The 13598-nt window shown below is 43.5% G+C and overlaps 1 protein-coding gene across 1 annotated transcript in view; it reads left to right on the forward strand.

Moving 5' to 3' along the window:
• The window catches only part of LOC126298040 (uncharacterized), a 58276-nt gene extending 46423 nt beyond the window's left edge, over positions 1 to 11853 (forward strand). The window contains exon 3 of the mRNA XM_049989359.1: positions 11457 to 11853. Within this exon, the coding sequence (XP_049845316.1) occupies positions 11457 to 11553 (97 nt within the window). The 3' untranslated portion in view covers positions 11554 to 11853. The remainder of the gene's footprint in view (positions 1 to 11456) is intronic.
• The last annotated feature ends 1745 nt before the right edge of the window (positions 11854 to 13598 follow it).

The following is a 13598-nucleotide window of genomic DNA, read 5'->3' on the forward strand; positions in this document are numbered from 1 at the left end:
ATTCGTCTCTTGGTCTCCCTCCACGATTTTTACCCTCCACATTGCACTCCAGTACGTAATTGGTGATCCCTTGATGCCTCAGAACTTGTCCTACCTACCGATCCCTTCTCCTGGTCAAGTTGTGCTACAAACTCCTCTTCTCCCCAATTCTATTCAATACCTCCTCATTAATTGTGTGATCTACCCATCTAATCTTCAGCATTCTTCTACAGCATCACATTGCGAAAACTTCTGTTATCTTCTTGTCTAAACTATTTTTCGTCCATGTTTCACTTCCATACGTGGCTACACTCCATACAAATACTTTCACAAACGACTTCCAGACATTAAAATCTATACTCAATGTTAACAAATTTCTCTTCTTCAGAAACGCTTTCCTTGCCATTGCCAGTCTACATTTTATATCCTCTCTACTTCCACCATCATCAGTTATTTTGCTCCCCCAATAGCAAAACTCTTTTAAGTAGTAAGTGTCTCATTTCCTAATCTAATTCCGGCGGCATCACCCGACTTAATTCGACTACATTCCATTATCCTCGTTTTGCTTTTGTTGATGTTCATCTTATATGCTCTTTTCAAGACGTTGTCCATTCCGTTCAACTGCTCTTCCAAGTCTTTTGCTGCCTCTGACATAATTACAATGTCATCGCCAAACCTCAAAGTTTTTATTTCTTCTCCATGGATTTTCATACCTACTCCGAAATTTTCTTTTGTTTCCTTTAGTGCCTGCTCAATATATAGATTGAATAGCATATGGGAGTGGCTAAAACCCTGTGTCACTCCCTTCCCAACCACTGCTTCCCTTTCATGTCCCTCGACTCTTAAAACTGCCATCTGCTTTCTGTACAAATTGTTTCGCTCCCTGTATTTTACTCCTGCCATCTTCAGAATTTGAAAGAGAGTATTCCATTCAACATTGTCAAAAGCTTTCTTTAAGTCTACAAATGCTAGAAACGTAGGTTTGCCTTTCCTTAATCTTTCTTCTAAGATATATCGTAGGATTAGTATAGCCTCACGTGTTCCAACATTTCTACGGAATCCAAACTGATCTTCCCCGAAGTCGGCTTCTACCAGTTTTTCCATTCTCTAAAGAATTCACGTTAGTATTTTGCAACTGTGACTTATTAAACTGATAGTTTGGTAATTTAAACATCTATCAGCACATGCTTTCTTTGGGATTGGAATTACTATATTCTTCTAGAAGTCTGAGGGAATTTCGTCTGTCTCATACATCTTGCTCACCAGATGGTAGAGTTTTGTCAGGACTGGCTCTCCCAAGGCTAGTAGTAGTTCTAATGGAATGTTGTCTACCCCCGGGGCCTTGTTTCGGCTCAGGTCTTTCAGTGCTCTGTCAAACTCTTCTCGCAGTGTCATATCTCCCATTTCATCTTCATCTACATCCTTTTCCATTTCCATAATATTGTCCTCAAGAACATCGCCCTTGTATAGACCCTCTATATACTCCTTCCACCTTTCTGCTTTCCCTTCATTGCTTAGAATTGGGTTTCCATCAGAGCTCTTCATATTCATGCAAGTGGTTCTCTTATCTCCAAAGGTCTCTTTAATTTTCCTATAGGTAGTATCTATCTTACCCCTCGTGTGATAAGCCTCTACATCCTTACATTTGTCCTCTAGCCGTCCCTGCTAAACCATTTGGCACTTCCTGTCGATCTCATTTTTGAGATGTTTGTATTCCTTTTTGGCTGCTTAACTTACTGCATTTTTGAATTTTCTCCCTGTCAATAGTTCCCTTTTTCTCACCCTGAAACTTTGTACAACCTCTGGTTCTTTCAGTTTATCCCGGTCCCATCTCCTTAAATTCCCACCTTTTAGCACTTTCTCCATTTTTAATCTACAGTTCATAACCAACAGATTGTAGTTAGAGCCCACATCTGTCTTACAATTTAAAATCTGGTTCCTAAATCAATGTCTTACCATTATATAATCTATCTAAAACCTTCTAGTATCTCCAGGGTTCTTCCATGTATACAACCTTTTTTCATGGTTCTTGAACCAAGCTATGATTAAGTTACGCTCTGCGCAAAATTCTACCAGGCGGCTTCCTCTTGCATTTCTTAGCTCCAATCCAAATTCACCTACTACGTTTCCTTCTCTTCCTTTTCCTACTGTCGAATTCCAGTCACCCATGAGTATTAAATTTTCGACCCCCTTCACTACCTGAATAATTTGTTTTATCACATCATATACACTCCTGGAAATAGAAAAAAGAACACATTGACACCGGTGTGTCAGACCCACCATACTTGTTCCGCACACTGCGAGAGGGCTGTACAAGGAATGATCACACGCACGGCACAGCGGACACACCAGGAACCGCGTTGTTGGCCGTCGAATGGTGCTAGCTGCGCAGCATTTGTGCACCGCCGCCGTCAGCGTCAGACAGTTTGCCGTGGTATACGGAGCTCCATCGCAGTCTTTAACACTGGTAGCATGCAGCGACAGCGTGGACGTGAACCGTATGTGCAGCTGACGGACTTTGAGCGAGGGCGTATAGTGTGCATGCGGGAGGCACGGTGGACGTACCACCGAATTGCTCAACACGTGGGGCGTGAGGTCTCCACAGTACATCGATGTTGTCGCCAGTGGTCGGCGGAAGGGGCACGTGCCCGTCGACCTGGGACCGGACCGCAGCGACGCGCGGATGCACACCAAGACCGTAGGATCCTACGCAGTGCCGTAGGGGACCGCACCGCCACTTCCCAGCAAATTAGGGACACTGTTGCTCCTGGGGTATCGGCGAGGACCATTCGCAACCGTCTCCATGAAGCTGGACTACGGTCCCGCACACCGTTAGGCCGTCTTCCGCTCACGCCCGAACATCGTGCAGCCCGCCTCCAGTGGTATCGCGACAGGCGTGAATGGAGGGACGCATGGAGACGTGTCGTCTTCAGCGATGAGAGTCGCTTCTGCCTTGGTGCCAATGATGGTCGTATGCGTGTTTGGCGCCGTGCAGGTGAGCGCCACAATCAGGACTGCATACGACCAAGGCACACAGGGCCAACACCCGGCATCATGGTGTGAGGAGCGATCTCCTACACTGGCCGTATACCTCTGGTGATCGTCGAGGGGACACTGAATAGTGCACGGTACATCCAAACCGTCATCGAACCCATCGTTGTACCATTCCTAGACCGGCAAGGGTACTTGCTGTTCCAACAGGACAATGCACGTCCGCATGTATCCCGTGCCACCCAACGTGCTCTAGAAGGTGTAAGTCAACTACCCTGGCCAGCAAGATCTCCGGATCTGTCCCCCATTGAGCGTGTTTGGGACTGGATGAAGCGTCGTCTCACGCGGTCTGCACGTCCAGCACGAACGCTGGTCCAACTGAGGCGCCAGGTGGAAATGGCATGGCAAGCCGTTCCACAGGACTACATGCAGCATCTCTACGATCGTCTCCATGGGAGAATAGCAGCCTGCATTGCTGCGAAAAGTGGATATACACTGTACTAGTGCCGACATTGTGCATGCTCTGTTGCCTGTGTCTATGTGCCTGTGGTTCTGTCAGTGTGATCATGTGATGTATCTGACCCCAGGAATGTGTCAATAAAGTTTCCCCTTCCTGGGACAATGAATTCACGGTGTTCTTATTTCAATTTCCAGGAGTGTATTTCATCATTTTCTACATCATCTGCTGAGCTAGTTGGCATATAAACTTGTACTACTGTAGTAGTGGTGGGCTTCGTGTCTGTCTTGGCCACAATAATGCGTTCACTATGCTGTTTGTAGTAGCCTACCCGCACTCCTATTTTTTTATTCATTATTAAATCTACTCCTGCATTACCCCTATTTGATTTTATAATATCCCTGTATTCACCTGACCAGAAGTCTTGTTCCTCCTGCCACCGAACTTCACTAATTCCCACTATATCTAACTTTAACCTATCCATTTCCGTTTTTTAATTTTCTAACCTACCTGCCCGATTAAGGGATCTGACATTCCACGCTCCGATCCTTAGAACGCCAGTTTTCTGTTTCCTGATAACGACATCCTCTAGAGTAGTCCCCGCCCGGAGGTCCTAATGGGGGACTATTTTACCTCCGGAATATTTTACCCAGCCGACGCCATCATCATTTAATCATACAGTAAAGCTGTATGCCCTCGGGAAAAATTTGGGCTGTAGTTTCCCCTTGCTTTCAGCCGTTCGCAGTGCCAGCACATCAAGGCCGTTTTGATTAGTGTTACAAGGCCAGGTGAGTCAATCATCCAAACTGTTGCCCCTGCAACTACTGAAAAGGCTGCTGCCCCTCTTCAGGAACCACACGTTTGTCTGGCCTCTCAACAGATACCCCTCAGTTGTGGTTGCACCTACGGTATGGCTATCTGTATCGTCTGTATCGTTGAGGCACGCAAGCCTCCCCACCAACGGCAAGGTCCATGGTTCATGGGGTTGGGGCATGGTAGTACCAGAGAAAATCATGGCACTGTTTGATGTCACAGACGACTTTCATCAACGAGCACTTGTAATCTGTTGAAATGAAATGCGACTTGCAGTCCTACATTTTATAACAATTCCTGTAGGCCATTCCTTATAATAATATTTGAATGTTTTCTGTTTAATCTCTGTAGTCGTCCCAAAACGGCGAAGTGTCTATTGAATGACAGAAACAAACATTTTTCTTGTACGAGCAGTCCGGCACCTCGCAGTAAGCACTAGTTTACTTTAGACAGAACTGGGATGGAGTCAGAAATGGTCCCGGCTGTTGCTCTGCATATTGCGCAGCATACCAGGCATATTTCATGAAATTTCTAAAGCGTAGCGAAGATAATTGGTAATGCACAAATGACTGGTGCCTAAGAATACTGTTCAACTGATAAACCTGATATATGAGAGAGGTATCGGAAATATATGGTTTGCTAATTTCCTGAAAAATTCTTTCCACTGCCGAAAACATTCTTTATCGGAAAGTTGAATCGTACTAGTGGTTCCAGGCGGAATCCACATTACATCTACAGGTTTTTCGTCGTCCACACAGAACTGTCGTTATGTCCAGACCATCAATCCAACAGAAACAGTGAATTAGTTTCTGCAGCACGTAGGAATACGTTTCGAACTAAATGTTGAAAATTATTATTTCCCAGTTTCCAGATTTTGATACGTCGATTACAAGATTATTGCAACTAAACAGTCCAGATTTTATTTTTGGTTCTAATTTTCCTTGTTGTTTTGGAAGACAGATATACAGCTGCGGAAACAGTAATCCACTCATACTTATCACTAACATTATCGTGTATGAAAGTACCATTGCATTCATTGACTGGGCAACCGAATCCGTCGTTTTTTTCACACTGAAATGATAAAGTGCGAGGTTCACAGAGTTTTTTAACGAAACCTGACTGATCAGCGCTATAAACAACAGTTGCGGTGATAACAGCAAGTTTCGTCTTTACGTCAGCCATGAATTTCTGTATAGCATTGTCTACCACTCGCAGCTGCTCTAAAAGTTTGCGTGACGTAAACTTGGTAATTTTGCGACTTACTATTCTTTACTATTTCTCGAACCTGCGTAGCCAGGTCGACGAAGCCTGGAAATTAGTGATGTTTATGTCAGATGCAATTCGGAGGGCATACTCTCATTGATTTCCATCGGTAACAGTGCATTGTCTCTCACGAGCAATTCTAAATCTTTCGAACTGTTTTTCCATTCAGATGGTTTCGGGTTTCCGTTTGGCGCATATTTCTTACCTCATGTAATTCATTCTTCCAGTTGGACAGATCACGCTCGGATTTTAGGAAACGAAAACTCCCTTGCACACAGTGTAACTTTAAGCGTCTTTTCCCTCTTCCGTTTAATTAATATTTCACTGCCTTTTCTTTGTCGCCGAAAGCTGTTACAGTACGTGGTTTTTTTTTTTTTTTTTTTTTTTTTTTTTTTTTTTTTTTTTTTTAGGCCTTGTAGGTACTCTTCTTCAGAGCTGTTACTGGAACAACTGACGTCGTCCGAACCACCATTCATGCAATCATCAGGCCGCGCGAAGTGGCCGCGTTGTTTGCGGCGCCAAATCACGGATTGTGTGGCCCCTCCGGCCGGAGGTTCGAGTCCTCCCTCGGGCATGAGTGTGTGTGTTGTTCTTAGCACAAGTTAGTTTAAGTGGTGTGTAAATCTAGGGACCCATGACCTCAGCAGTTTGGCCCCTTAGGAATACACCCACACATCGAATCGTCATAGTTATTACCTATTTTTTCTAACATATCCACTATTTCAAAAGAAACGTCGATATCATTCGAATAAATGTCAAGGAAATCAACTAATAAATGACACATATGTAAGTCCTGGGGAGAAGTAGTTGATTTCGGCTGGAAACCACGTTCTTCATATTTAAACGTTGCTAAATTGAGAACGGTAATTGGATTCCACATTACTGTGGAACTGGAAGAAAAAGAAAATGGGCATTAGCAGGCATACCTTACAAAAGGACAATAAATATTAATTCAGCTTTACTTGTATTGTCCGTACTTACCGATGCTGCAAAAATAAACAGATAAGTTGTAATAGATGTTAGTTGAGTGGCTAATTAGAGGGAATAAAAACTGTGAACTGTAGTGTCAGAGAAATTATCAACGAACGGTAACCTGAAACGTCGTCGTCAAATTTCGATCGGGTTGTGTCGTGTTTCCTGTTTACAAATGTTCCACCGACCTCGGCTCTGGGTGCTGCGCATGCGCAGTTGCTACAGCGCAAGAGGCAAGACAAGTTTCACACGGAATTTGCAGTCTCCCCTCCACAACGGCCACAGGCCGGTCGTGATTCCACCTCCACACGGACAGGAGGTGGGGCATCACTGCCAGCGCTTAGTCTTAGACCTACTACAAACGTTATTTGCCTTCATCATTTTTTTACCTGGGCTTTAATAACTCAAATTAAAATTGTCAAAGTCTACAATTTTTGAACATGTTGCTTACAAGGCATTTTCAATGTCTTTAGATAAATATAAGTGTGTACTAGAAACATACTTTCCCCGCAATGTTATTCAAAAGAACAAGTTTCCGAAACTAATAACACACACATATTTTGGATATGCAATAGATACATAAGGTAATTCATAATAATGGCGACATAGTTTGTCATGGCAGCAAATATATGTGGTTATTGTACAAAGCTTTAAAACCATGCAGCTGTTTGCTGGGACGACTGTATGGAAAATATTGACACTTCAATAATTATTGTATCCTATTTGAGCAGCAATGGACAAAATGTTGGAAAACTCATTCTTCAGCCGACTGTAAAACTCTGAAAAGTCATATCCCATGTGTTGCCAAACTATGCATTAAATGTTATATCAACCTAAGACACGGATATATTATGAACATAATGCTTGAAATATGTGGAATAAAATCTCACAAGAACACCAACAGACAGCAACTTAAATAAGGAAACGAAACGAACGATGAACTGTTTGCATCTACTAAATGTTTATGTACAAAGAAACAGCCAACTCGTTACAGCATATTAAAGTGGAAATTTCACGAACTTAAAGCCGACTCCTTCGGCAATTTTGTCACCGATATTTTATTTTGAGCAATAAAAACATCACAGTAGAAACTCATGTTCGCTACACACGAATGTTAATAAGAAAAATATTTATTTTGTGAAACAAAACGGAAAAGAGTACAAACTTTTGTTAAGTCACTTAATCTTCGAGGCTCTTTTTGGGCTGTACGTTTTTAAACAACTCGTAGTACAAACCTGAAAAGAACCTGTGCAATCTGGCTGTTTTTGCTTACACCGACACAAAGCGGGCGAGAGGGTGTTTGTTTTCTGGCGGGAAAAGCAACATAGTACACTCACGTAAAACCAGGAGCACTGGCAGTCACGCCCCGCCTCCTGTCCGTGTTGAGGTGGAATCACGTGACCGACCTTTGGCCGTTGTGGAGGGGAGACGGCAAATTCCGTGTGAAACTTGTCTTGCGCACCAGAGGGGCTGCACATTTCTACCGCCGGCTGGCGCGCTACAAATTTCGCAATTTTCTGCTACCTTTATAAAATATTTGCAGCTCCTCTTAGCAGATAAAATTCTGAAAGTGCATTTGTTTGGTTGTCTTCTTCCTGTGCAAAAAAATTCGGGGAAGGTTTTCACATGTCTTATTGGATCATTCTCTTGATATAGGAAATGTAACTTGTGCCCTACTATTACAGCATTTTTCACAAGTAACGATACTTTAGCGGTGTGAGAACGCGTGTACGCCTCAATATCTTCTGTCTTCGAAAGTAACTGGGATAGAAGGGACAAATTTGCATTTCGCACGAAAAATTCAAAGTATTTGGTCAACAATATCGCTGTCTCGGGCTCAATACAGTGGATTTTTTTAAACTTGTGGGTCTATGTCGGCGTGGAATTGCTTGGAACTACTGTATACATGCAACCTGGAGCCGTTTGTTTTGCAGTGAACCGCTGCTGGCTGTGTTTGTTCCGCTGTGCATCGTGGATGTCGCCAGAAGTGGTCGCGAGGCTTCGGTGACCGGAAATTGCGGATTAGCTCAGCCTGTGAGGGGCGGTAAGGTACAAAGGCTGTTGCGATATCAGCGTCATCCGGCCTACGAGAGACGTCCAGCAACGTGGAAACAATCTGACATCATTGGAATTTGAAAGACTGTTCACCAAATATAAGGGTCAGCCAAATGAAAACAAGACAGATGAAAACAGTGAGTAAATTGTTTATTATTTCAAAAGTTATCGCCATAACTGTTAATACGTTTATCCCGTTGTGAGGCAAGACGGTCAGTGCCTTCACGAGATTTGTTTGCCTACGGAACCATAACTGTACTCGCGTGTGCATCTCTTCGTCCTAAGCAAATGGACAGCCAGGAATGTCTTTCTTCAGGGCGCCAGAAATATTGAAATCGCACGGCGACAGATCGCGACATTATGGAGTGTGAGCAAGGGCTTCCCAGCGAAACTTCTGCAGCGTAGTCGAAACAACCTTAGCAGCATGTGGGCCAACTCAAGCGATTCCCATATTTTTGGAGCCAGAAATATTGAAATCGCACGGCGACAGATCGCGACATTATGGAGTGTGAGTAAGGGCTTCCCAGCGAAACTTCTGCAGCGTAGTCGAAACAACCTTAGCAGCATGTGGGCCAACTCAAGCGATTCCCATATTTTTGGAGCCCTGAAGAAAGACATTGATGGCCGTCGGTTGCTTCGGACGAAAACGTGCATTACTGGCTACAATCATGATTCCGTAGACAACCGTGAATGTTTTTCCATGAAGACAATGACCGTCTTCTCTCACAATGGCATAAGTGTATTAACATTTATGGCGATTACTTCGGAAATAAAAACAGTTTACTTACCTTTTCTTCGTCTGTCCAATTTTAATTTGACTGCACTTTGTATCTAATGGCAATTAAGCGATATCGATAACGTTCGAGCATCTCTACCTGCAGGGAAGATTGCAGTATATAGATGTAGAGATTACTGCGACGTGATACTCGTACACTTACGATGACCTCTTGCTCAATGCCCTTTTACAACGCCACACATATTTATGCAACATTCGTACCTGGAGAGAGGAAACTTCCACTACGGGCCTTCAACCGGGGATTCCGACAAGGATCAGTGCTTAGCACATTGTTTTATCCCTCCCGTACAGAAGCTTTCTGACGACCTGCCATGTAAAACTGTCACTGTCTGTCGATGACACGGCACTAGATCCATTAATCCTTTCATGACTTCTCAACGTTTCCATGCACCACCCTCGAAGAATAAATGCTATTGTACGCCGAGTACTGCTCATCTAGCCTCACCCGTTGGTATTGGCTTCCCGCCTGTCCTCTGATGATGTGTTAATATGCCCTGGAGCAATAATGTCAGCAAATCGTCGACCCAATAGCCAGACGTTCTCTCTTAAGCACTCTCATCGCCGACAAGTAGCAGGATGCGAATACATCATCCAGTCTCGAAACCCGTGTTCGCTCTACCACTACGCCTGGGCATCGTGCCACACCTGACGCTGCCATCAACCATCCTGGAATGCAGGCCCTACATTGGGCACCATCAACACATCGAAAATAGCTCACTGATATTCACCCTACTTGTGTTTTGGGACTTCTCTTCCAATGCGCTATAGGAGTTGGTACCAGTCCAGCTGGTCAGCTAAAGGTTTCAAGCGTCAGTCCATCTCAGTTTTGAGAAGACTCAACGGTTTTCGAACTCTTAAACTCCGCGCCCTGACGCAGAGGGTGCATCGATTGCAGACTACGCACTGGACTGATTAAATAGCCGTTATCCCAGATGAGAGCGTGACATATAAACGGGAAATGACCAACGCACGATCATAATCGAAAGTATATTGCACTAAGAAGCACATCAGAATATGAACTTACCAACAACACGGGCAGAAGGAGCGCACACTAACGGGGTCAGTTACTTGCCTTGAGCGGGCAGGTAATTTTTGTTGTGCACTAGCCGACGTGAGTCAGTTATACGAACTCTGCTGACTGTCTTGATTCGACGATTGTGAATAAACAGTGGTTTCAATAGGCATCCCGAACTTCCTTTTGTACCATGCACTGTCTACTTGTTCAGCCACATGTCTCACGCCCTACCCGTAGCAGCGAAAGGGAGATGGGCAGTGGAAGGGTGGCAGGGTGAGTTGCCTGGTTGGACGAGAACGTGTGAACGACTGGTTGATTGCTCACATCAACAGCGCCTCCCCAAGCTATGAAACAATGACGTCCTTCCTCGATGTTACATGAGATGCCCTGCCAAATAAATCAGGATTCAGACTAGGAATTGTCGTGATGTCTTAGGAAGGAAGATTAAAGTTTAACGTTCCTAAGACGACGTGGACGTGAAAGTGAATGACGTCTTAGTCACTGCTCCATCTTGGTAATTACGATGACAGTATAATTCAAAATGGTTAAAATGGCTCTGAGCACTATGGGACTTAACATCTATGGTCATCAGCCCCTAGAACTGAGAACTACTTAAACCTAACTAACCTAAGGACATCACACAACACCCAGTCATCACGACAGAATAATTAAGAATGATTCCATTTAGTCAGTTGCGTTACATTTATTTGCATACAATTTCTTTGCACACTCTCACAGCATCGGCCTCCTCGTCGGTTACTTTATTTCGCATACTCTCAAATTCATGTAATACGAGAAGATTAACGATTGGTTTCCGCTATGAGATTTATAATTATCGCCGGCCGGAAAGGCCGAGTGGTTCTATGCGCTACAGTTCGGAACCGCGCGACCGCTACGGTCGCAGGTTCGAATCCTGCCTCGGGCATGGATGTTTGTGATGTCCTTAGGTTAGTTAGGTTTAATTATTTGGGACTGATGACCTCAGAAATTAAGTCCCATAGTGCTCAGAGCCATTTAAGCCATATACTTATCAATATTTGTAGCTATGTTACAGCGTTTCTGTATAATATTTTGTACATATAATAACATATGTTACTAGCGGTTTTCTTTTTCAGTGGGCGGCCTGGCACAGTTCCAGCACACCGTCAAAGACGTGGAGTGACAGCTAGCAGAGCAACGCACAGCGACGCTTCAGCCAGCGATGAGAAGTAAAGAATCCGCGAAACGCACATCAAAATAGAATAGTTATCTTATATTTTAAGTCGCACAAATTATCAGTAATGCCATAAATGATAACTACATTATTTGTAGCCATATAAATTGTATATCCCAGCCATTACTGCTATTTCTGTATCACTTTCTATAACGTGTATCACTTTATGTTATCAGTAACTGATTTGCTATTTGTTTTAGTACTTTCTATCCATATTGATTGCTGTAATGCAATGAAATCGATATTTGCATCTATTGACACATTAATGTCCTAAGGTACGCGTATATTATAAACGATTCGTCAACTATTTGAAGTATACGACTGAAAATGTCGCCTATTAAATTCATTAATGTATTTAAAGGAATCCGAATAATTAATCCTTCATTAAACTCGACATTTTGAATTGGGGCTCTCTACCTTTATGCATACACTGCTCGCGTCGGCAACCTTATAGTTTACATAACTGTACGAGCACCACACACGTTAATTTATTTATTTCATGCATAAATTTATCCACATAGCTAACAAAGTTCATGACCTATCAAACACACACTGATCTTGTTTATAAATACACAATTGCGTGAGTACATTGCAATTACGAAACAAGTAAATAACGTTTATTACACTGTTTGCTTATGACACAAATTATATTTCACTTAATTTCAGCACTACGTAAGTATATTGAGGTCTCCCATATACAATAGCGACCAGCTTTCATGATCCACTATTAGTGTCTGACAAGTGCAGAGCTCCTTCTGGGACACACTGCTGCTTTGTGACTCAGGAGTTTGTTGTCATGTGGTGAACTAGACGTAGGTAAGTATGTTCTACATTCAGTCGTGCAGGTATACGATGGAATTTAGGCCAGAAGCAACAGAGACTTTTCAATTCACGGAAAATCTTTTAGACAAAGGGAGACTCATAAACTGGAGGATACCCTGCTGGAATAACTTGCCAGATCGTCGTAGCAGAAACAGTACTATGGCCATCGGTTCAGTCTTCCAAGTGCATTGTTAAATACTTGAGAAACCATCTTAATCTATCGGACGTAATTTCAAATAGCATCCAAATGGTATGCAATACACCCCAGAGCATAACTTTAGTCATTGAGACGTTACCGAGTGCTCATATCTACGTATCGTTCAACATAAACTCGTTGGACGGGTATGAGTTTTCCGTAGCTGACTAACTGCAGGCAAGACCTGTTTTAAAATTTCAGTGTCGCAACCGGACAGCACTCCGGCACACATCTGCGATAGAAGCTGACAAAATTAGACAGGAAACCGTTCGAGTTCTACTACGTGCCAAGCCACCGAAACACAACATTAACCGAGAGGAAAGGGCAGCTATCAAGGAACTGAAGAACAACGACGAAATTGTGATATTAACAGCAGACAAAGGCAATGCTACTGTCATTTTAGATACCGTGCAGTACGAAGAAAGATGAAATAATTATTAAATGATCCCATCTACAAAGCACTAAGGACGGACCCTACGGCGGAGATAATTCGAAAGACGCAGACCGCGATTAAGGACTCGAGAATTGACGCTGACACAGCCAAGGGTCTTATTCCCAGAGAACCACTCTCTCCTAGAATTTACGGTGTTCCTAAGATACATTAGGAAAGTTATCCTTTGAGGCCAATAGTGAATGGGATCAATTCACCTGCTTCCAATTTGACGAAGTATCTGGCCTGCAAATTAAGACATCTAGTTGGCAAGACGGACTCTTATGTGAAGAACTCGACGCACTTTATAGAACCCCTAAAGGGAGAAACAGTTTTACCTACGGACATCATGGTCAGCTTTGACGTGAATTCACAATTTACGAACGTGCCAGTAGATGAAACTATCCGCATCCTTCAGGAGCATGTCCCGCCAGACGTATGCGACCTGGTTGGGTTGTACCTGACTTCAACGTATTTCAAGCGGCAAGGAAAATGCAACGAGCAGACAGACGGCGTAGCAATGGGATCTCCCCTACCTCCTCTGGCAGCCGAAATATTCATGGACGCCTTTGACGCAACGGCCCTCGGCTCAGCTC

Source organism: Schistocerca gregaria, chromosome X (assembly GCF_023897955.1).
Source record: "Schistocerca gregaria isolate iqSchGreg1 chromosome X, iqSchGreg1.2, whole genome shotgun sequence".
Taxonomy (NCBI): Eukaryota; Metazoa; Arthropoda; class Insecta; order Orthoptera; family Acrididae; genus Schistocerca; species Schistocerca gregaria.